At 56.6% G+C, this 22,967-nt stretch overlaps 10 protein-coding genes across 10 annotated transcripts; 4 read left to right on the top strand and 6 right to left on the bottom strand.

The window, feature by feature from the left end:
• Positions 1–11: 11 nt before the first annotated feature.
• On the bottom strand, positions 12–1,935 carry J7T54_000954 (Lysine--tRNA ligase; the record flags this gene model as incomplete). The annotated part of the gene is made up of 4 exons (XM_051504997.1): positions 12–276; positions 322–1,547; positions 1,597–1,662; positions 1,717–1,935. The coding sequence occupies 4 exons, from the start codon at positions 1,933–1,935 to the stop codon at positions 12–14; spliced, it is 1,776 nt and encodes a 591-aa protein (XP_051363667.1).
• A 2,248-nt stretch (positions 1,936–4,183) lies between these two features.
• On the top strand, positions 4,184–4,606 carry J7T54_000953 (uncharacterized protein; the record flags this gene model as incomplete). Its single annotated transcript, XM_051504996.1, has 1 exon — positions 4,184–4,606. The coding sequence occupies one exon, from the start codon at positions 4,184–4,186 to the stop codon at positions 4,604–4,606; it is 423 nt and encodes a 140-aa protein (XP_051363666.1).
• A 205-nt stretch (positions 4,607–4,811) lies between these two features.
• J7T54_000952 (uncharacterized protein) lies at positions 4,812–8,020 on the bottom strand (the record flags this gene model as incomplete). Its single annotated transcript, XM_051504995.1, has 8 exons — positions 4,812–5,824; positions 5,876–6,465; positions 6,516–6,604; positions 7,268–7,321; positions 7,376–7,469; positions 7,706–7,759; positions 7,905–7,948; positions 8,009–8,020. 8 exons carry the CDS (start codon positions 8,018–8,020, stop codon positions 4,812–4,814), a joined length of 1,950 nt encoding a protein of 649 aa, XP_051363665.1.
• Positions 8,021–8,285: 265 nt separating this feature from the next.
• Positions 8,286–9,276, top strand: J7T54_000951 (Mediator of RNA polymerase II transcription subunit-like protein; the record flags this gene model as incomplete). Its single annotated transcript, XM_051504993.1, has 2 exons — positions 8,286–8,433; positions 8,489–9,276. 2 exons carry the CDS (start codon positions 8,286–8,288, stop codon positions 9,274–9,276), a joined length of 936 nt encoding a protein of 311 aa, XP_051363664.1.
• Positions 9,277–9,434: 158 nt separating this feature from the next.
• J7T54_000950 (Transmembrane 9 superfamily member-like protein) lies at positions 9,435–11,412 on the bottom strand (the record flags this gene model as incomplete). Its single annotated transcript, XM_051504992.1, has 2 exons — positions 9,435–9,502; positions 9,624–11,412. 2 exons carry the CDS (start codon positions 11,410–11,412, stop codon positions 9,435–9,437), a joined length of 1,857 nt encoding a protein of 618 aa, XP_051363663.1.
• A 652-nt stretch (positions 11,413–12,064) lies between these two features.
• Positions 12,065–13,183, top strand: J7T54_000949 (uncharacterized protein; the record flags this gene model as incomplete). The annotated part of the gene is made up of 1 exon (XM_051504991.1): positions 12,065–13,183. The coding sequence occupies one exon, from the start codon at positions 12,065–12,067 to the stop codon at positions 13,181–13,183; it is 1,119 nt and encodes a 372-aa protein (XP_051363662.1).
• A 116-nt stretch (positions 13,184–13,299) lies between these two features.
• J7T54_000948 (uncharacterized protein) lies at positions 13,300–14,909 on the bottom strand (the record flags this gene model as incomplete). Its single annotated transcript, XM_051504990.1, has 2 exons — positions 13,300–14,793; positions 14,850–14,909. The coding sequence occupies 2 exons, from the start codon at positions 14,907–14,909 to the stop codon at positions 13,300–13,302; spliced, it is 1,554 nt and encodes a 517-aa protein (XP_051363661.1).
• A 1,247-nt stretch (positions 14,910–16,156) lies between these two features.
• J7T54_000947 (DNA-directed RNA polymerase III subunit-like protein) lies at positions 16,157–17,380 on the top strand (the record flags this gene model as incomplete). The annotated part of the gene is made up of 1 exon (XM_051504989.1): positions 16,157–17,380. One exon carries the CDS (start codon positions 16,157–16,159, stop codon positions 17,378–17,380), a length of 1,224 nt encoding a protein of 407 aa, XP_051363660.1.
• A 386-nt stretch (positions 17,381–17,766) lies between these two features.
• J7T54_000946 (DNA topoisomerase 2-associated protein pat1) lies at positions 17,767–20,356 on the bottom strand (the record flags this gene model as incomplete). Its single annotated transcript, XM_051504988.1, has 2 exons — positions 17,767–18,055; positions 18,111–20,356. 2 exons carry the CDS (start codon positions 20,354–20,356, stop codon positions 17,767–17,769), a joined length of 2,535 nt encoding a protein of 844 aa, XP_051363659.1.
• Positions 20,357–22,019: 1,663 nt separating this feature from the next.
• J7T54_000945 (Ribosomal protein L11 methyltransferase (PrmA)) lies at positions 22,020–22,649 on the bottom strand (the record flags this gene model as incomplete). Its single annotated transcript, XM_051504987.1, has 1 exon — positions 22,020–22,649. One exon carries the CDS (start codon positions 22,647–22,649, stop codon positions 22,020–22,022), a length of 630 nt encoding a protein of 209 aa, XP_051363658.1.
• Between the last annotated feature and the right edge of the window lie 318 nt (positions 22,650–22,967).

Here is a 22,967-nt window from a genome sequence, read left to right as displayed (position 1 = left end):
TAAGTTCTGGTCTACTCCGCTACCGCCGCGGGCCCGTGCGACTCGGGCTTCATCGTGGGGAACGCCAGGACCTCCCTGATACTCCAGTTGTCGGTGAGGAACATGACCATGCGGTCAATGCCCATTCCCCAACCGCCAGTGGGTGGTAGCGCGTGTTCAAGAGCACGGCAGAAGGTCTCGTCAATCAGCTGTGCTTCATCGTCACCCTGGTCCTTCTGGCGAGCCTGCTCCTCGAAACGCAGGCGCTGCTCAGAAGCGACGTTCAACTCGGTGTATCTAAGGCTGTTAGCAGTTTCCTAGGGTAGAGACTGAAAGACTTACGCATTGCAAATCTCCTTCTGCGAGACGAACGCCTCGAAACGCTCGCAGAGACCGGGCTTGTTGCGGTCCGACTTAGCGAGCGGCGACATCATCTGGGGGTGACCGTGGATGAACGTGGGGTTGATGCACTGGTCCTCGAGAAAGTGGCCGACGAGGGCATCCAACATGCGCGGGTTGGTCAATGGAGGAGGGCACTCAACACCAGTCTTGGCCAGCACCTTCTTCAAGAATTCGCCAGTCTCGGCTGTGTGCAACTCCTCGGACGGCGGGAACTTCTCACCCGTGAGTTCCTCGAGGGAGGGGATCATCTCAATGCGTCGCCATGGCGCCTCCCAGTTGATCTCGCGCTTCTCGCCCTTGGCAGTGTGGTAAGTGGTCACGTATCCGCCGGTGATGGCCTTGACAAGACCCGAGACCAGCTCCTCGGTCATGTTCATAATGTCATACATATCGGCGTATGCCATATAGAACTCACACGTGGTGAATTCAGGGTTGTGGGTGAGATCCATACCTTCGTTACGGAACTGACGGCCAAGCTCGTACACGCGGTTCAGCCCACCAACGACCAGCTGCTTCAGGTACAGCTCAGGCGCCACACGCAGATACATGTCCATGTTGAGCTCGTTGTGGTGCGTCATGAAAGGCTTGGCTGTGGCACCTCCGGCGATGGTGTTCAGCATGGGGGTCTGAACGTGGATGAAGCCGCGGTCGTCGAAGTAGCGGCGGATATAAGAGTCGATCTTGGAACGGGTAATCAGGACATTGCGCGCCTTCTCGTTGATCATCAAATCCAAGTAACGCTGTCGGAAGCGCTGCTCGGGGTTCTTGAATCCATAGTGATCGTCGGGGATCTGGTGCAAGCATGGGGACAACAGGATGACCTCTGTAGCAGCGATAGACAGCTCGCCAGAGTACTCGCCCTCGCCTTGCTTCTTCTGAGGGTTTGTCCGGGTGGGGTAACCACGGACACCGACGATGTCACCACGGCGCAGGTTGACGTGCTGCTCCTCGAAGCTGGGGGCGTTGGGGTCGGCGTTGTCCGCCTGGGCGAGGATCTGCAACCTGGCGTTGTCGGAGCGGAGATCGTAGAAAAAGAGCTTGCTGCCAGCAGATCGGCGAACAAAGACACGTCCACCCAGCTGGATTGTCTTCTCCTTGGCCGACTCGCCATTCTTCAGGTGCTTGAACTCGTCTGCGAAGTTGCGGATGTCGTAGGTGACCTCGAACTAGAACCTGTGTTAGTACTGCGTGAAGAAATCCGTGCTAGCGACTCACCTTGTGAGGATAAGCCTTGCCTTGTGTGTGCAAGTCGCTGACGATTCGTGAACGGATCTCGAAGTACTGTGGACCGGTTAGTACGAGCAAGGCAGGAGCTTATGGATTGCTGAGCCGGACCTGGTTGGGGGTGAGGTCCTTCTCAGCGGACTCGGCGCTCTTCTGTGAGGTGGGAGCAGGTCCCTTGGCAGCAGCCTTCTCCTTCTTTGCGGCATCGCGCTCACGAGTCTTAGTGCGCTTCTTGAGCTCGGTCTTGGAGACGTGCTCGCCAGTGACCTCGTCGAGGTAGAGCTTGGCGACGCCGTCGGCAGCCTGGTCGGCAGGATTGGTGTCGGCCATGGTTCAGTATTTTGCGACTGATCGAGTATTGATTGAATATGGCCTTGCGCCGGTCGCCAACGTGATTGATCCGTTGCAATAAATACCAATTAGTGAAAGGGAGAAAAAATCGACGAGTGCCCCTCGATAGTGCCCCGCGGTCGGCGCCGCTGCAATGACTCTTGTTGGCCCCACGAGCGATCAGGAAGGTACGTACCGCGGGGTTGATTGATTGATTGGTCACTCCTGCAACCAGCGATGGGTGAATAACAAGTACTCCTGGTAAACAACAGGGTGACTCTCAATGCGCCTCTCTTCTCCGAACTTGTCTCAACAATATGGGAACATTTGCAAGTTCTTGCATGCGAATGTGATATTGTTCTCCGAGGCAACTCTTAGATCTGGGCTACAAAGGACATCTACAAAAACGTGGGTCTCAAGTTGTCGACATGCAAGATCTTGGCCTTGAAGAAAATTCTATTTGTGAACATTACGGTCCGCGAAAGGTTATATGAGAAGGTAATGAACAAGGCTATTGATGAATCGAAATCGGAACTCAGTACGAAAGGAGACTGAAGTTGTTTAGAAGCTGCCTCAAAGGGTGATTACAGGTGGCCAGGGTCACAGGGTAGGCTCACACACGTGAGTCAGCAAGTGACCAAATAGAAAGCCCCTGTATATCACACATCAGGGTATCGTGAGTCCGTCCAGGAAGATGATTCAAATCCTTCCCATGCTTAGGCTCCGACCTTCTAACCGGTAGGTTGCTTCGTACACTGAGTCACTGACTGCGACACGAACTTTGCGGATTGGCGCGGTATACCAACTCTTCGAGACCATTATGTCTTGACAGCCTTGGCCTCTCAAATCGCATGGATCCTATAAGCTACTGCTTTGTAGTTGGATTGTGTGCGGTGACACCATGGACATCTTATTCAGCTCAAGCCACTCACTCCCCGGGTAAGCATGAGTACCAAACCTCCAAGGACATCTTGTCGGCCAGAATCAGTAACGCCAGGAGAGTTGAGCATTGTCGATTTCTTTTGGCTTCGAATTGGAGTTGAGAGACAAACGGTATTGATCGATGTTCGATGAGCAGTAGGCTCTCATTTCCCGCTTTGTTGGACCATGGTGTCAACGTAGCCTAGATCAGAATCATAGAGCTTGCTTCACCCCCTTGCATAGCATCCAACCCGCGCTTCCTCTCACTTCTCGTGGCTTTCGCGCATGAATCATCTTGTGTTGTCAGGTGTAGAGTTCAGAAACCAAGGATGCTCAAAATGTATTACATGGAAGTGATGCTGAGTGGAGATGTTTCGCAGAGGCTCCCCATCCATTTTTTGGTTAGTGTTTGCCTCATCGTCAGAATATACTGTTCCATTCATGCTCATCCCCAGAGTCTAGAGAGTAGCAAGAGTCTTGGAAGGGCGACATGGTGTCCGGGATGGTGCTCATAATGGGCGGGGCCATTTTGACGATCGCACTCGACATGAACGATCCGCGATGGAAGTGTGGGATATGCGGCCTCTGGAGACGCCCGTGGCTGTACTGTCCCAAATCAAGCGTCCTGATAAGAATGCGCACTGCCTAGAATGATAGGCCAAGCCGGGAGACTGCGCATGCCAGCCGAAGGAGACGAAAGAGTTAGCGTACGTGACTCCAGGCTTGACTCGAACTCTGCAGCCGCCGTATCCAGTGCTAGCAATCTCTATTGGTAGGCTATCTGGCTCATATTTTATGCCTGGAACGTCAGTCAGCAATGCTTACGTTTATCTGGGGACATGAAAGAATCCATGCAACTCACAGGATCCGGGGAAGACTGAAAGCCATCCAAGCGAGGACGGATAGTCCGACAGACGCTCATGTGAAAGGGTGGAGGGGTCTGGCTCGCAGTTGGTCCAGTGAGAACCCCGCCATTAGCCATCCGCCGACTGGAGTCGAGTCGCATCCCGCAGTGGAGTGACTGATCACTGGTGACTTGTTGAACCAACTCCGGCATAACCCGACCTATCACTCGATCGCGCGGCCGACGTCAGGATCGAGCCTGTGCATGAACCGAACCGCTCGTCCGACTGACTGACCATCCGTCGTTTTGAGCCCCCAGCACCGTCGACAAGCAGCATCCATTAAGCAACGTACCTCGTGCTTCGCGTCCGCGCTACTTTGGACGACCAACAAACAAGACGCAGCGCATCCAAATATACCGAACTGGCGCTGGACGACCAGGCGAGCAACTCCCAATCCCACGCACACTACAATCACCTTCGCCATGCCCTCCTCCCAGCGACCTTTCTTCCTCTCCTCCTTCATCGCGGCCTTCCGTCCCCAAGGCCCCTCACTACAGTCCACAGCCGCATCCACATCCTCGCAACAACCGACAAAACACACGACGACGACCGCCGCCGCAGCGTCGCACGCGAACACACCTGCGTCATCGCCGGCGGCGCGGTCGTATTCCACCACCACGCACCACAACCAGCAACAGCCCTCGCGACCTCTACCCATCCAGCAGCAACCGAGTCGCCGACGTGGCAGCGACTCGAGTAGCGAGGGTTTCAGAGATGCACTAGGGGCCGACAAGTGGTACATTGGCGGCAAGACCGCGGGCGGGGAGGAAAAGTTCTTTAAAATGGGTGTCATCAAGAGGGTCAGGAGCAACGACGGGCTGAGTCTCGACAGACTTAGTCTCTAAGACAAGAGAGGATCGAGTGGGGTCATTGTTTCTATACGGTACAATACGTCGGGCAAAGCACATATGGATCATTGGATGGGATGGGGGGGATCAAGGGGTCACCAACCGGCTGGTGACTATGGCACACTCGGCGTTGCGGGACTGGTTGTTTGGGATACATTCAGGCATACTCTGAAACGAAGACATGATCGACTGATTGATTGATCTACCACATGAATCGCTGCATGCGCCCTCCGTCCAGCACTGTCCCGTCCTCTGCTCGCCATACATATGGTTTGTAGAGGAAGATGGCAATGGTGACAACGTTGATAAGGATGAACCAGACGGTCTCGAGCACGAGCCGGACATCGTACATTGCTGTCCAGGCTTGGAACTTGGCCATCGAGCCTGTAGATGGCTGCTGTCTGGGTTGTGGCGGGTGCCATGCTGGAACCAGGAGGCGCCATGTTACCCATGGGATTATGAAGTATCTTGGTTCGACGAGTGGTGCCGTGATGAGAGACAGAGAGGTTGTCACCAGGAAGATGAGCGCAGTCGATGTGGGGGCAGGCGTCGTGGCTACGGGAACTGTGCTCTCCGCCGGGCGATCCTGATCAGGTGTTGGCTTGTCGTTGGAGTGTAGGTAGGGATTCGCAGCCTCGAGCAATCTCGCATTGATCGCCTTGAAGGGATGACTGCTGTAGATCCTACCGATTGCCCCGTTGTTCTCAGGGCCGGCCAATGTGTTCCAGACTAGCCAGCGGCAGATGGTATAAGGCAAGACGAGAAACTGCCTGATGGCACCCGACCGCCGGATGGTGTATCGAAAAACGTAGAACATGTAATGCCTGTTGTCGGCAAGTGTGAACGGATGCACAATCGTGTTGAACTTGACGATCCCGCAGGATAGTAAAGTTGTGGCCAAGACGTAGGCAGACCTGAGGAGCGCCGCCCGCGCGGTCCAAATCTTGACGTTCTTTGCTGATGAGACCAAGTTCCAGGCATAGGCCAGGAGCAGTGGGAGTGAGAAAAATGCGAAAAAGGGCCAGATGTAGAGCATTTGTGCCAGGTGCACAGTTGCAATGTGGTTGGACTTGTCGCCCAGTACCACACCCTCGTTCCAGACGACAAAGGCCACAAATACGCCTAGGACAGTGATGTGTGGCCATATTTGTCGAACAACACGGAGTGGATTGTACACGCCGGCGACGAGAAGGCTCAGTGCGGAAAACAGCATGTCTGCGGCGCGTCAGATGTCGCATCGTACTCGCCCGAGGGCGAAGAACTTACCATCTTCCCAGGCCATATTCAGGGGCGGGTCGTGCAGGTCTCCGTGCATCCATCTTCCCAAAGAGAACTTGAGCTTCCCCCAGAGCGTCAACCCCCTTGGGGCGCTTGCTTTTCCTGGGTGCAGCGTCTTGACGGCGTGGACAGCCTCCAGCCCGCCGTTAAAGACAACAACCCAGAACACGTTGGTCTGCCTCATAAAAAGAGCCATCAAACCAAGAGTCACCGAAGCGATGTCTCGTGCCGTCGTAGGCTGACCAGGTCCCATGCGTCGCAGAGAGTTTTGAAAAGCAACGAGGACGACGAACGTCGACACTACGTCCGTGTAGTACAGTCCGGAGAAGAAGAACAAGAGTGGGAAAAGCGCAATGTTCAAAGCTGTGTGAACGGCATAGCTTGACGGGGCTAGACGTATTGCCGAACCGTGTCCATTACCCAGCGATTCGATGGCTTGTCTGCATCCTAGTGCGGCGGCAGTCAGGGGGGCTAAGACGATGGCGTTCGCAGTGCGCAACGACAACACGCCGCAGCCAGGTGCAAGAATGATCTTGCTCCACCATCCAGTCGCGGAGAAACTTGTGGTCAAGAGGTATCTAGGGTAATGTCAGTCACATGCTCGAGCTGGCCAACGGAGTCCGCTCACAGTCCAGGTGGTGTAGTGATCTTGTCGTCCCATTCGCTCCATTTGCCTTCACAATATTTCTGCGCCTGAGGAATGTGAAAAACCTCATCCTGGGGCTGTTAGCTAGGTCAGCATACGGCAAGACTCGTCACACTCACGAGGTATGGTTCCGGGACGTAAGAGGAGGCAATATAAGCCCACAAAGTCGCCGCGCAGACCACGATGGCGCAGATGAGGTACAGCCATTCAATTTTGCCCTTATACCAGCCACGTCCTGCGATCAACAGCACAACAAGTGTGGCCCATCGCGCGACCTTAATGAGGGCGTCAAGGACCGCCGGCTCAGTGTGAAGCATCGCCATGAAATGATGTGGGCAGGAGGACGCGGCGGTGAGTTGCTGAGAAGATTGTGAAGTTCATTTGCGGCGCATAGAAGTGCACAGTGCGACTAGGACTGTGTGTCACAAGGAGTGGCCGCCTCAAGCCCCGTTTGGGCGACTTATTCGTATCACAAGTGGTACGCAATCACAATGATGGGCGGTTAAAGTTCACTTGCATCATATGTGGGTTCATAAACGCATTCTGGAGGACGCGCAACTTAGTCACAGGAGCTTGACGTGGTGAACATAGGGAAGGTCTATTGTAAGTCTCTTATACAAGCATTCGCTCTGCTACACTGCTTCGAACATCCCACAATCTAGGCGAGAAGATTTAGAAGGGCTACATAGGTCAGCTCCGGGTGCTTATGCGGGTGTATCGAGAAGTAGACTCACGTTGTCGGCAGGGTGGACCTCCTTGATGAAGTAACCACCGATCAGGGGAAGACCCTTTTTGCAGGTCAGTATGCGCCGATCCAGGATATCAGTCGGCAGAATACGTACCTGGAGGATGTCGGTCTTGACACGGGGAATGCCCGAGGCGAAGAAGAGGGCAGCGAAGCCGAGGGCACCACCGAACGCAGCGGTCTTGGCACCACTGTCAATGTCATCAGCCAATGTTTCCTTCACAGATTCGTCTCTCCACGCGTCAGGATTTCCAATACAGCATTCTCCTCCCGACACCGGCGCCGTATACACCCTGGAATCGCCGTACTTGGCTCGTACAGGCGATAACACCGTGCGTACGACGCGCCGTGCTCTTTTCCCGAGCCACAGAAGAGCCCTAGTATTCCAAGCAGACCCAAAATAACAGTACAGAAAGTCGGCACTTACGTGCGGGCAGCCATGCGGCTGGTCATGCCCTGGAAGTTGGGCTGGTAGTGGTAGCTATCCCTACGTCAGTCTCAAGTTCAATCCCCTAAAAACCCCTTTCGACTGCTTCGCAGTGATCTGTGAGCTTCGCTTTCGGTCGAGGTCGTCCGGGCGGATGGCTCTTCGTGCAGGTCGAACGAAAGGTGTGATCGCAACGTACTTGGGGCCGTGGGCACTGCGGAACTCGGCAGCGCGGAAAGGAGTCTGCGCGGGTCAGTATCGCCTGGACAGCCCCCGAAGAAAGCGTGAGTCGGAAGAACGTACCTGAGAAACCATCTTGGCGGCGTTGATGTGGATGAACGTGGTCAATTGCTTTCGTCGTCGTCAGTCAGTCAAGATCAGGAAGTCCGAATGCCTGCGCGAGTTTGCACTGCTCGCCGTCGGCAAAACTCGGGCTCGCGAGGCCAGCCAATGACGGCGTGTTTGATGACCCACACATCTTTAATTCGTGAGCGGCGTGCAAGCTACTTTCCCATTGTACTGAATATCAACAGCATCGTGATTCTAGTTGTTGCCAACCACTTTTAATCACGTCAACGAGATGAACGAACTCATCGATGCGCGCTTCGACCGCTTGGAGAAGGCCCTGACAAGTCTCATAAACTCTATCCACCAGTATCATCCATCAACAGCCCTTGCGAAAGATCTCGATGCCGCCGATCAGGAACTAGGCCACGGTTTAGAGCAACGTACGGCTCCCAGTGTCCCCAGCACAATCACCAATGCGACTAACACACATCCCAGTGCAAGCTCACCAGAGTAACCACCTGCGTCTAGAGACGCTTCGCCAGACCTCGTCGACTCTCGATACCCAGATCAAGACCACCCTGCAGTCCCTGGCGTCCACGCGCAAGGACATTACCACCACGCAGACAACGACGTTCCCCTCGACACCAAACTACCCCGTCTCCTACGCCGAACTACTCAACTATGCGCGACGGATATCCAAGACCACCATGCCGCCCGCTGGCATGGCAAAACAAGACGTGATTAAGCCTGCCCAGGAAACCAGCATCGCGCCGACACCGAGTGGTACGCAGTCTCCAGCGGCCACAATGAACGGCAGGAGCGTGTCCACGCCCTTCGCACCGCCGAGCGCCCCCGCCAATGCCAACACGTCCCTGCCCGAGATTGTCACGCAGTATTTGAATCCGCTATCTGGACAGCCCTTTATTCCCTGGCCGACCGAGAACGCCATCCGCAACGGCTCCCTGGCGGCGAACCAGATCCTCGCCGAGAAAGGCATCGAACCTAGGGGCTACGATCCGGCCGAGGAAGAGGAACGGAAAAAACGGGAGGAAGAAAGTCGCAAACAGAAGGAAGAGGAAGAGAAGCTCGCTCTCGAGGAACGCGAGCGCAAGATCCGCGAGCAGAGGGAGCGGCAGTGGAGAGAGGAGCGCGAACGCCGGGCAGCGGCGGATGCGAGCAGGGAGAATGGCACGGGGGTGGCCGCGGCTGCGCCTGCGAGGCAGGAACCGAAGCAGTTCCAGTTTGCTAGTTTGGACGATGACGATGATGACGACGAGGAGTAGACATGGGTGACCATGGGGCAAAAGAAAATAAGGTTCATGTCTATTCAGAATTCCTTGCCATCTATTAGTCCCCAACTCGTTAGGGTTGCTTTTTGCTTTAAACGCCGGCCCATCATACAATATGGTACAGTGTTCAGCGAACTGCGGTCGGTTGCAGCCTAGTCGATCTTGATTGACCGGTAGATGCGGTGGACGAACCACCAGCTCGCAAAGTAGCCGATAGAGCCTGTAACAGTCAGCCATGTGGAGGAGGAGAGAATTGCTTCGAGACATGCCGGTGAGGATGAAGAAGAGCATCGAGATGAGCGCGCTGTATCCGATGTATAGAACGATGCCTGCCAGTCCACCGAGCTTCACCTTGGTGATCAGGTATAGCAAGCAGTTGAGGAAAATGTATCCGCCGCTCATTCCAGCCCCGATGAACGACCTCCACTGCCAGTGGTAGTTCTCCGCGCAGAGAAGGAAGTAAGTCATCAGGATGGTAACCGATGCCGCGACAGCAATCATGAGACCGTAGCAGAGGAACAGGAAACCAAACATGTAGTAGATCCTGCTGAACCAGATGGAGCTCATGATAAAGTACAGCTCCACAAAGATGGCGCCAAACGGCAGCAGGCCAACGATGAGCACGCTGGGGACAGGCTTCAGCCAGCTCTGCGCCGGGGGGATCTGCCGGGGAATTTGGTTTGTGCGCACAGGAGGCTCAACGGCAGGACCGCGGAAACCGAGCCAGGATCCGGCAAAAGACAGCGGTATGGAGATGACGAACCAGATACCGATGATAACGAGCATGGTCGTAAAGGGCACCGCGCCAGACGACTGCTTGGCCCAGAGGAAGAGATCGAGGAAGAAGAAGGACGAGAAGACGATGCCAGGTACAAGCAGGGGCGTCAAAACTATGTTCACCTTCCACTGCTCGCCCTGCCACGACTTGTAGGTGCGCGCCGACGCGTATCCGCCTACGAAGCTGAGCAGCGTGTACATGATAATCATAATGGTGCCCAGAGAGCCACGGTTCGAGGGCGAGAGGAAACCAAGTAGAGCAAACAGAATTGTGCAGCCGGTCATAACAAAAAGTTGCACGCCGTTGCCCAGAAGCACGGAGAGAAGCAAGGGTCGGGCCGGCGTGCGAAAGACATCGCCGTGAACCAATTTCCAGCCCGAGTCTTCCTGCACGCCATCCTCCTCGAGAGCAGACGTTCCATTCAGGTCGTCCAGGTTGATCGAATCGAGACGGTTGTAACGTGCAATGTCGCGCTTCAGAGCGCGCACCAGAATGGACATGACCGTGAGGATGAGGATCACCACGATGATGGCCGTGTCCACCAGCCAGAACCAGTGGATCTTGGGGTCGAAGACGTGGAGGTACTTGTCCCAGCGGGTGGCCCAGGCCGTCGGGGACTTGCGCCAGTACACGCTATACGTGAACTTGACCTCCTGCGAGCCGCTGTCGGCAAGGACGATTCCGCCATGGTTGTCCTTGCAGTCGGGTTCGCCATCGTACTTCTTCGAGCTGGGTTGAACGACCACGCCGACAACGCGCAGCTGGTTGGGGTCCTTGTTCACCAAGTGGTACTCGACCCAAATCTCATAGTGATTATTAAGGAGGATGTTGTCCTGCTCGTCGCGCTGGCCCAGGAGGAAGCCAGGGCTGTAGAAAGTGGTGCCAGTGAGCTGATCGACAATCTGCTGCCCAGCTGGCAGGCCGTCGACGAGCCAATTCATGCTGTATCCCTGCGTGATACGCTTCTTCATGAACTGCAGCCCCTTTTCTGGATATTCCACTTTGCAGAGAGACTTGCATGTCTCGTTCTGCGCCATGCGCAGGTCGAACGGCGAGGTCATGATGCGGTCTCCAAAGAGAATACTGCCCAAGCTCTCCGACACATATTCGGGGCCGCCCTCCGGCTTGCAGAATTGGAAGGCCGGGTGATAGTAGTCGTACGAGACGACCGAATGGAGTTGGGAATCAGACGGCGAGGCGATGGGCTTGATGCTGTTGACGTTGAGAGGGACCTGGTCGCCAGGCTTGTAGGAGGTCGGAGCTACACCAGGGAGGTAGAATGCGGAGGCGAGATGCGGCGTGATCGCGAGGAGCGACAGAAGCGCGCGAGGCGCGAGATTCTTCAGTTGCATCTTTGGTAGACGTTATTCGGGGTCGTTCATGTCAGACGCCAGAGTCGCAGACGGCAGGCCTGATAACAAAGGCGAGCTGCGCGTCGCTGCGATGACGCGCGGCTGTCGGTAGGTATCGATGGACTAATTAGAGAATATCAAAGATGTGCCAATGGTAGAGACTGAACGGCGGCAACCTCGATCGGTGTGATTGTCGAAGGTCTAATTATGGATGTCCTAGGAAAAGATACGAGGAGCTGGGCGAGGGAGCTCCTGATCCTGGTTTCTGACAGCTGTCTCGTCAGCCACCGGGTTGGTATGTCTTGGCTGGGTGTGGTGGTGAGAATGCTTAGTAATCACACTGCGTCACAACTTGGTCCTTGTAAGAGAACAGGTGCTGTAAGGATTGCTCAGGTGTAGAATAGGAGTCTGATTCACGAGCGAGTCTTGCATGAAGTAAATGTTGCGCATCCTCAGGATCGAGAAAGTGATAATCCAGCTTGGTCCTTAATACTTGTTGATCGGATAGATTCCCCACGTTGCCTGACGGCGCCGCTACTCATGGCAGCCCCACCAAAAAGTTTTGGTCGGCCAAGGCGCGCAGCAGAATTTCCGACTGCTGTCCAAGACTTCAGATTCTTCGACCATCTCTGGCCTCAAACATACTCCCACAATGGCCGTGCCTACGACTCTCTCGGCGCTCTTGACGTCGCTGACAGACTCTCTACTGTCCGCGCAAGAAGTCACGCCCAAGATTGCCGCCATCCCACACTCGAGCGACGGCATATCGCTCCTCGACGTCAAGAACGACCTGCTGCTCACCTACCTCCAGAACCTCGTCTTCCTCATCCTCTTGAAGCTGAGAAACAACCAGGATGGACAGCAAGACCCCGAAATCGACGAGGCCGTAAGGGCGAAGTTGGTCGAGCTGCGCTTGTTCCTCGAGAAGGGCGCCAGGCCGCTGGAGGAGAAGCTGCGTTTCTCGATTGAGAGGTTCCTGTCGCAGGCTAGAGACGCACAAGCCAAGCCCACTACCAATGGCACGAATAAGAACGACTCTGGATCATCGGATGAGTCTGCATCGGACGAGGAAGCGGAAGACGAGGACGACGTTTCGGACGCTGGCTCCGTCGCCGAGGCCCCCAGATCCAAGCCAAAGATGCTCAAGACCAAACGCACGGGCGCGCCCCAACTCGCCTCCCTGAACGACGACCCAACCATTGCTACTCCCGCCAAGTCTGGCTCCGCTGCCGACGGCGCAGGCTCCGTTTACCGCCCTCCCCGTCGTGAGCGTCACGTCATGGATGGCGCCTCTGGCCGCCGCGACCGTCGTGCCCTCAAGTCCCACACCATGGACGAGTTCATTGCCTCGGAGCTGGCCTCTGGCCCACAGGCTGAGCCGTCCATCGGCACGACGATTGTGAACGGTGGCCGGTCCATGAAGACAGCAGGCCAGCGTGCGGAAGAGGCCGAGAGGCAGACGTACGAGGAGACCAACTACACACGTCTGCCCAAGGAGAGCAAAAAGGACAAGCGGCAAAAGGCCAAGCAGGGACGGAGCAACAAGATGGAGTTTGGTGGCGAGGAGTGGCACGACCTGGGTGCGGGTGTGGAGAGGATCGACAAGTTGACGGGCCGAGCGCGTGGAGGCAAGGGTGCTGGCGTGAAAGCCATGCTGGAGAAGAGCAGGAAGCGTGGCCCGGAGACTGTCGATGGGCCACGGGGCAGCGGCGAGATTGGAGAGAGATTCAACAAGAGGGTCAAGACGTTGGATCGGGGACGAGGGCGGTAGTAGAACTCTAAATGAAAGAAAAGTAGCATCATTGAAAGCCTGGTTGGCCTGCGTGTGGTATCATGAAAAAAATCTACGAGAATATGAAGTCGACCGTCAAAAACATGCATCAATCATCAGTCCTGATTCCCATCCCTGAACAGCTCAGGCTCGATGTCCGCTGGACACAACTCCTCCCACTTCAGCACGGGACCATTCTCGGCTGGGATGCCCTTGACCAGCTGTGGTGCGCCCTGCGTCCGCCGCCACTCGAGGAGCTCCCTCGCACGACCGTGCCACCAGACCTGGTCCCACTCCTTCTCGCGATGGCCCTTGTTGACAGAGTTGTGGTGGATCATGACGGGCACGACACCGAGGCAGATCTCCGTGTACAGCGGGAGAGCCTTCCAGCTACTGGGCTCTTGGCCCGCGAGAATGGGGATCTTGCCCTCTGGCAAGTCGGCAAGGTCAGAACCCTTGCCGGGACAGTCGAACCACCCCTTGTTGCCTATCTGCTCCTCGATCGGCTGGTCGTGACGCAGGTAGCGGTAGTCGTGGGCTGCGTTGGAGGTCTGGTGGCCCAGGGTGGACCAGTAGTCCAGTGCGATCCCAAACTCCCACGGCTTATCCGGCACCCATTGCGCGCTGCGAAGCTCGTGGTCGAACTCTGGGTTCAGCATGTCGTTGATGGGCGCCCCCTGGATATGCGTGGCAGGCGGTTTCGAAGCAGGCCTATTGGCGACAATGGCGTCAAGCCAGTCGTCCATCTTGTTGCGGTGGTGGCGCCGCATCGTCTCGCGGTGAAACTCCTGTTCGCCAAAGATCTCAATGAAGATACTCTGGTCGCTCCCGCGGAAGCACTCGTGGGAGCCATAGCCATTGTCGATGGGCAGGTCGCCCTGGTTCGCACACGCCGCGAGTTTCTCGGCAGCGCGCTCTAGCAGCGGCCGCAGCTCGCGGACTGGCCCGATGATGTATCCCGAGTTGAGATAGCGCGTCCTGTAGTTGGACCAGGGGCTGTAGCCCAAGACGGTGTCGGTGGCCGCACCTCTGAGATCCATGGGGAGAGGCGACTCCGGGGTCGGGTAGCACGCGACGCTGTGGAGGATATTGGGCGCGCAGCGTTTGCCTGCGCCAAAAACAATCTGCGACCTGATGCCCTCTTTTTCGTAGGCCTTTCCCAAGCGGTGCTTCACGCGCGCATTCTCTTGCTCGAGCAAGGTGTCGTACCGATCTAGGAGCTGGTGGACAGGGAGCTGGAACCAGATATCAAAGCTGTCCAGCATGAACACAAGCTCGTCTTCAAAGGCAGGATCTTTTCTCCGCTCCTCGTTATTGATGTACTCCAAGACGCGCGTGATCTTGGCGAAGTGGGAGCCGCCTCCCAGCAGACCGCCGCTTTCGTCATCGTCGCCCCAAGCCAGTATGGTTGGGTTGGGATAGCCGAGAATGGTCATGCTCAGCAATGTCTTGCAGAAGTTGACATTACTCTGCGTGGCCGGGAGCAGGATGTGCATGTTTCGCTTGGGAGGGTCCTTCCACGCCGCCTTTGATGATGTTGGCTTTGCGCCGCTGTGGATGATGCCCGCGTCCGTGGCCCATGGTCGGAGCACTTTACTGTTTCGTGCTGGCTGTTTGTCATATTAGCCCACTGTTTGAGAAGCTTAGCAGCGCGCAAAAGATTTACCGAGCTGATCAAGGCGAAAATTGTGACGAAGAAAACCAAGGCTGCTGTCGCTACGGTCATTGACCGGCGCGGAGCGCGCATGGGTAGGCCCATGGTGCTGTCGAATCGCTATCCGTACGAGAGAGCGACTGGAAGGCCGCGCCAAAAAAGAACAGCGAAATCAGGGACAGACGACAAGGTGAATACTAAGTACGGTGCATCTCTGTTGGATGGAAAACTGAGCTCGCGGGCGACCATGAATAACAAGTATCTACAGCGGTTCCAACTTCCAAGACATTGTGGGCACGTCCCGTACCAAAATGTGCTGCCCAGAGATGGTCTTTTCAAATCTGAACCAGTCATGCTGGGGGGGGCAGCGTGAGGTGCCAACGCGTAATTAGTTGCTTGGCTATGATCTTGGCAGGTCCCACGGATCGAAAAGTAGCCAGGCGCTTGCCCGGGAGTTGGAGGCTTGGATGGATAAGATCATAGGAGAGGCCGATGCGTCCGGGGTGCTGGATGACGGATTGTTTGCTCCGACTGGCAATTTCCCTGGCCGCAGTGACATGTTCCAACTTTCAACTGATTACACATGTAGTTTGAGGCTTTGAAGGTGGGCATCTTCACACTGTCTCTCGGCGAATATGTTGTCGTCCTTGGCACAAGACTCAGCCTTGAAATGTTAACACTGCCCAGTGCCGCGCCACCGCGAGCGAGTGGCAAGGCTACGTAGCTTTAGAGAGGAGGGATTTGGTGCACTCGCCGGCAGATGTGCCAATAATAGTGCATATCAACACTATTGGGTCTCCCCGATTCGAACTTCCAGCCTCAAAAATCAGACGCCAGCAAACATCTGCGCCTCCGACGCTCCGGCGTTCTGCACGGCAGATGCCGAGCCCTTGGCGGGGGACAAATGACCTCTCAAGGCGAGCGTACTGGACTTGGCATTGCAAAACAAAGCCGGGGTCCGTTGCCAATTGTGGCCCGGGGGGAAAGAGAATCGATCGACGGTAACTGCACACCCCAGCACAATCTGGCGGCGACGAATTGTCAATCAGCTTGAGGAATCCATGATTTAGGAAGAGCGAGTTTGCAGGAAGTGGCATAGACAATGTCAATTTTGACGTGTCTCAGCTGTGTAAGCCAGAGCGTCGCAGCCAGAGCAGGGGCGATAAGATAGGCTAGATAAGATAAGATAAGATAAGATAAGATAAGACAATTTTGCTGTCATGCGCGACCCCACCAGACGTGTAGAAAGCTCTCCCACCACATGTCGATTATACATACGTCGATCACCAACAGACATCCATTGCAACCCAATCCTCGCCATGGCGAAACCCGTCGATTTCGCCAAGATGGACGTTGATCCGCCTCAAGACGAAGACGACCCCATCACCGCCACCTACTCAGTCTTCCTCAACCCAGCCCTCCCCGCCGGCCGCCGCCTACTCGTCCTCCAGCAGCCCAACCGCACCGACTCGCAGCACCCGCGCGCGCCGCCCACCGAGCTGCGCCTCAAGTCCCACGCGGGCATGGTCGAGGTCGACGTCCCCCTCTCGAGCGACCCCGTCGTGTACGATCGAGAAAAGGGCCAGCGCTGGGGTCGCAGCCTGCACCAGTCCACGCAGATGAAGAGCGGTGGCAGTCACGGGCTCGCGGGCGGCTTTGGCTTTGGCGCCGTCCAGCAGAAACAAGGCGGTCGGAAGAAGCAGGAAGAAGATGACAACGAGCTCATGATGGACTGGAACGAGGCGGTGCGCCAGGGCAAGGCGCTGACCACACAGACCCTCGGCGGCCAGTACCCGGACACGAACGAGGTTCAGTACATGGTGGGCGTGTTTCAGGGCCAGAATCTGCACATCACACCCGTCTCGTCGCTCGTCCACCTACGGCCGCAGCTGCACCACATTGACGCGACGACGCATCTGGAGAAGAGGGCGGCGGGAGAGGCCAGTGGGACCGCCGGAGCAGGCGGTGCCGGGGCTGGCGCTGCTGGTGCTGCGGGCGGCGCAAAGGCCATCCACATGACGATAAAAACGACGACGGATGGCGAGGTGGCGACCACGGAGACAATGGCAGATCGACTGCGCGCCGTGCAGAGTGAGCCGTGGCGCAAACTGCGCTACACGGACGAAAACGAAGAGGCGGCTTGGGACGTGTACAACGAGTCGCTCTTCTTGCAGAACCCGGCTAGCGGCGAGTCTCCAGCAGACGGGCAAGAGGCGGAGGCCGTCGACAAGGGCAAGAAGAAGGAGAGCGCCTCCGAGGAGGACGAGGTTGAGGCCAAGAAGGCCGCCGTCCCCGAGGAACCCAAGTTGGCTGAGCACGTCCCGCACTTTTCCACCAAATGGGGCGACAAGGAGCTGCTCGAAGCCATCAGCGGCATCAAGAAGCAGGAACCGGACGAGCCCGTGGAATTTGTCAAGTCAGAGGCCAAGAAGCCTGTGGTGCCCAAAGCCCCTGAACCCGCGGCGGAACCGGCCAGGCCAAAAGCGACGCGGACACGAGGCGGCGCTGCCGTGGCTGGCGCGAGACGCGGTGGGCGGGCGTGAAAAGCGGCGAGACGTGACCTGTATATATATTTATATCCATCAACGAGCATTGCACGGCGCAGGTTTGGGGGAAAGAACAGGGAAGACATTTTCGGAAATCATAAAAAAAAAGAGACAGCCTATGAAGACTGACTGCTAGGTCGTGCGCTGACTGCACGAGCATATCGCTTCTCATGAGTTGAATCCATATCCTACACCGTGATTTTGTTGTTGTTGCCATTTGAGCCTTGTTTCTTCAATCCAGGCCCACGGCGGTTGGAGCCCAACCCTTCCACACGCTTTTCATGGCATCTGTCAAATCTCCTCATAAAACCCCCTCGTGAAATGCCCATCACCCAATCAAACCATGTAGTTGTCGCAAAAGGTCATGCACTAAGTATACTCGGCTACTGCAGCAGCTCCACATCCAAGCCAATGGACCGCATGAATAGGTTCACACTGCCGAGACGGTCGCTCGCCATGGCGGGCGGCAGTGTCTTGGACAGCTGGACCGTGTCAAGGACGCGGTCTTTGACAGCCAGCACGAGGCGTGTCTGCTGGTCGTGGGTTGCCGTGACGCCCATCGCAGCGAGGAGTTGCCAGACGTAAACGTCTTCGCCGGTGTTGACGCTGCCGGGGAAAATGTAGGGCAGCGACGGCTCGAGTTTGTTGAACAAGGTCTCGAAAGTGCGATCCCTGGTCAGATGTGTCAGTACAGTTTCAATAAGTACATTCGCTGCAGTCAACTTACCACTTCTCCCACTGCTCTGGGTTGCCGGCGCCCGTCTGCTTGAGCAACACAGCGCGACTCAGAATAAGGGTGAGCATCGAGACACCGATCCTCGTCTTGGCAATCGTATCAATGGGCAGCTTCATGGCGACCAGGTTAAGGACGCCATCGACAATGTCGAGGCCGGTCTCGTTAAAGTACCCCATGAGCGAGGGCATGACCGTGGAGATGAATAGCTCGACGTTCTCGCGTGTGCGTGCGTTGAGCGTCGTGTCCGCGCTGACCACGGCCTCCTGGACAACGTCGAGCTGGTCGAGGTGGTAGATAATGAGGGTCAGAATGGTCGTACGCTTCTCAAAGTCGAGATGAGGGAAGATTCGAGGAATGGCCTTCTTGCCCTTGGCGCAGGACAGGAAAGCGATGAAGGGGTGAGGGACAATCTCGTCGACCGGCGCGTGCACTTGCAGCTCGTCCCAAAGCTGGGCGATAAAAGTGTCGAGCTGGATCTTCCACTCGGCATGCTGCGTGCGGAGGGCGTCGTCGGCCGCCTCGTCCATGGGCGGCGGGATCATGCGCACATGGTCCTCAATCTTCATCAGCGTGTTGTACACCTTCTCAACGGCCCTCAGCACGGCTCTACGGTTGAGACCGGTGTGGGTAGGTTTCTTGGCGCTGCTCGGACGCTGCGTCTCGCTGTCGTTTCGCTTGATGTTCAGGAGGGGCTTTGGTGTCTTCGCGTTGCTGAACGAGATCTTGCCCAGGCTGCCGGCGATCACCAGCTGGGGGTTCTTGGGCTTGTTCTTAGCTGCCTCTACGGCTCTTTGCACCTGCTGCTCCATGCGCTGAAAGTGGTTCTCCGCGGGGCGGCCGTGCCTCCTAAGGCCACCGTGACGGCCGCCAGTCTGGAACAAATAGGTCTGGGCAAAGTTGCTGAGGGGCTGCGTCGGGTTCTGACGTTGCCCAGCGCGAATGTGGCTGTACACCTGGTAGTAAAAGTCTTCGGCAATGGATGTGTCCGTATCGCGCTCAGCTGGGTTGCCGGTGGCGGACACAAGCTGCTGGAGTTGAATGCGGGTGATGAAGTTCTTGTCTTGAGGTGTCATCAGGCCATTGTCCTTGGACAGCAGCCAGATCTTGTGGTTGCGCTTGGCTCTCTTCGTCTCCTGATCAAGAAAGGCGGCCTTCTCCTCCTCGGACATTTGGTTGAACTGGGGGTGCTGCTGCAACTGGCCCATCTTGGGGAGGGATCCCTGGGACGGATGAGGCTGGTGGCCCATCGCGCTGCGTCCGGCATCCCCAGACAGTCGGTTCGGGTTCTGAAGAATCTGGGTAGGCTGAGCGGGAGGAGCTTGCTGCTGAGCCGGAGGCGTAGCCTTGTTGGGCCGGCCGCTCTGAGGCCGCTGAAGGATCGTCACTGGTTGCGCTTGGCCTTGCTGAGGCGTAGTAACCTGTTGCTGGAGTTGCTGCAGGTTCTGGGGAGGATACTGCTGCTGCTGCTGTTGCTGGTAGAGCTGTTGCTGATGTTGCTGCTGCTGGAAGCCAGGCGGGGGGGGTGTATGACGATATTCCTGAGGCGGCGCCTGAGATGCGGGCTTGGGCTGTCGCATAGCTGCCTCCACCTCCTCCAAGCTCATAATCTTCCGGCTCGCCGGGGGTTGAGCTGGTGGCTGAGGCGCATGCTGGGGCGCATAATGGGCCTGCAGCGAGGGAGCGGCGTGTTGCGCGGCGGCCTTGGAAGGCCCAATGCCCCAGATGCTCCGATCGACGTTCAGGTCAGGCATAGCCTCGGGCTCCCTGTACTTCTCATAGCCCGTCCTCGCAGGCTGATACGCTTGCTGTACCGGTTGGCTGGCATAGTAGGCAGCCTGGGACTGCGGCGGCTGGTGATATTGGTTCTGAGACTGTTGCTGGACGGGACGCGCAGTGGGCTGCTGGCGATCGAACCGCATGTGCTCCTCCTCAATGGCACCGGAGACCTTGGCCGTATGACCGAAGAAGTCAAAGTCTTTTCCCACCTTGCCCGCCGAAGGGGCTCCGCCATGGCTGGGGGCAGGCGCAGCTCCAAACCCTCCGCCGAAGGTGTCGTCGTTGAAGGCATCGTCAGCGTCGTCGAGCTGGTCGCCGAGGCCGTCGTATGTATCTTCAAACTCGAGGGCGTCGTCGACGTCAGCGTTCCGGCCGGACAGGCCAGCAAAGGGATCGTGGGCCTGGGAAAAGCCTGGCTGGGCCTTGTCATGGCCGCTGGTGTCGAAGCCGAAGAAAGACATGGTGTGTACGGGTTGAATAAAACTGGTAGCTATTGTACTGGGCTTGTCAGCTACGTTCCGTTGCAGATTTGGTCCACGTCTGGAGAAGCGACGTGTGGCAGGCCTGGTGGAGGGATCAGGACTGCAGGGCAATCTGCAGTGGGGCTCGACGATGACGCTAAAGAGCTCCCCCTCGTTGGCAGAGAGAGCTCTTGCGCTGCATCCAACGGCAGGCGCCCTTTATCCAGGGCAGTCTGGCTCGTTCCTCCAGAGATGGAGTTAAGCAGAGGCTCGAAATTCCATGAACGCGACTTACCACTAGATGGATGATTTTTCTGCTAAAAAGGATGTTTGGCTCAAATCTATCATTGTGCCGCCGCCGACGGTGGAGGAAGTATGAGCCGATTGGGAGCAAGTCCTGATAGCTCTGTTTCCGCTTCGTTCTTCCGACTGGAGCAAGGGTGCGATAGGGTGCGATAGGGTGCGATAGCCGCCTAATCGGCGCTAGGGCAAAGTTCGAGAGGAGCTGCCGGTGCTGGTGGGATGATTCGATACGATGCTGATCTCGGACGCGGTGTCGTAACGAGATCTCTTTCATCCGTCAACGGCTCTGGGGAATTTGCTCACAGCGGTTCCGGTTCTGGCTGGCGCACGATGGCTGCTATTGATTGGCCCGCCACTGATTACTAACCTACACGTGACACTCCAGCATCTCCATGCCCCTCGATGAATTCATCACCTCTCTCCGTCGCTGTCTGGACTTCTGCAGTGACGTTGGCGTTGCTTGTGTTTGTGCAACCTGCAACTATCATATTTTGCTGCAAACTGCTGCGGAATTTTTTGATGAATTTACAGTCTTCTGGTCCGAGACTAGAATCCTGGCCTTGCAGGCGACTGGATCAGACCTCGACCTCGACCTACCCTACATGACACGCATTGCATCGCTGACTAGGAGACAACCTGGGCAAGTTGTGATGAATTGTTCATGCACGGCCTTATAATCAGATGCTTGGAGGTGTGAACCTTCGAGACTAGTCAGGAACGCTGTAGGCACGTTGCAACTAGGCACAGATCTTACCCGTCACGTGAAGTCTTCTCCAACTCACCCCCCAAGAGACGACGAAGTACCACTCGACTATGCACGTCAAACCCGCATGATTATAAGTTTCCAAGTTTGCACCGCTGAAATGGCTATGGATAACAACTAGCACCAGAACCGCTATCGACTACGACACCAAAGTGAGGCATTCCAAGTTCCACCCAAATACCTAAGTAAATCGAGCTACGCGAAAACGACCAGAGGCCAAAGTGTCAAGTTCACATCACAAGTTTCAATTGTCATTGTATATCATCATATCATATCCCAGAAGCACCCATCATCGTCGCTGCCCGTGTGCGAGGAGTGTGGCGGCACCGCGCGCAGTTGAGGCAAGGAAAAACACAACCAATGCACCGCGCAAAAGATCGCACGCATGGACACCCATGGCGTACCCTAGCACCGGGATAGGCCAATGGGAAGGGTGCCGGAGAGGAGAGGCAGGACACTCATTCATGAAGCGTGGGCTTGGTTCCCAGAAAAATCGCTGCCTTACCTCTCGCGCAACCAAGTCGTGTGTCACTCATGCTTGTTCACACGGGGAACATCACCATCAATCATCATCATCATCGTCGTCACGAACGCGCATCACGAGAGAACCTTGAGCACGACCATGCGGGCCTTGACATTCTCCTTGCGACGGTAGTCCTCGAGCTCCTTGCTGATGAGCTGTACGCGGCCCTGGTTGACGAGGCTCTCAATCTTGGCCTCGTAGCCGCCCGACTCGTAGATGCTGCCCAGGATGGTGGACACGACGAAGCCGTTGGGCCTGGTGATGCGGACAAACTCGTCGAGGGCGACGGGGCCGACGTGGCCCTGCGTGAGGGTGCCGACGCAGCAGATGGCGTCGTAGGTGTTGTCCTTGTGCGCCAGCTGCGTCGAGAGGTCGGCGGTGTCCAGGTGGCGGTAGACACCCGCCTTGCGGGCAATGTCCAGCATGCCTGGGGACAGGTCGATGCCGTCCACCTTTTGGGCACCGAGCTGGGCGAGGGCGATGCCGGCGAGGCCGGTGCCGCAGCCGGCGTCGAGGATCTCAATGTCGGCTTGGATGGACGGGGTGCCGAGGTGCTTCAGGACGTGGGCCGCCGCCAGCACAGGGCCGACGTAGTCCTGGTCCTCCTTGGCCATCTCCTTGTCGTAGGAAGCGGCCCACTCATCGTAGAGGGCCTTGGTGTCGTTGACACTGGTGAGACCGTAGGCGCGAGAGAGCTGAGACATGGTGAAGGCTGGGGGGTAGTAAGGTGATTGAGTAGTGGCAAGGTACTGTAGGAGCAAGGGGTAAGATGGTGTAGTAATATCTGGCAAGGAAGACGTAGGAGAAACAGCGTGGGCACCGTGCCTATTTAACCACCTGGAGGAGGACCGAGTCGAGAGTTGAGACCACCTTACCTCGCCTTGCTACGTCAGTCGCTCACCCACTCGGTGGAGTCTGAGGCCAATTACTTACATACATGCATACGTACGTAGTACGTACACGGAGTACAAGTTTCGGAAGAGAGAATTCCTGCTCGGTCACCTCGCGGCCTTGCATGCTGC

This window comes from Emericellopsis cladophorae (assembly GCF_022114955.1).
Source record: "Emericellopsis cladophorae strain MUM 19.33 chromosome Unknown NODE_11_length_583618_cov_114_125112, whole genome shotgun sequence".
NCBI lineage: Eukaryota > Fungi > Ascomycota > Sordariomycetes > Hypocreales > Bionectriaceae > Emericellopsis > Emericellopsis cladophorae.
The sequence above is the reverse complement of the archived record's forward strand: the minus strand, read 5'-3'. Positions and strand labels throughout refer to the sequence as shown.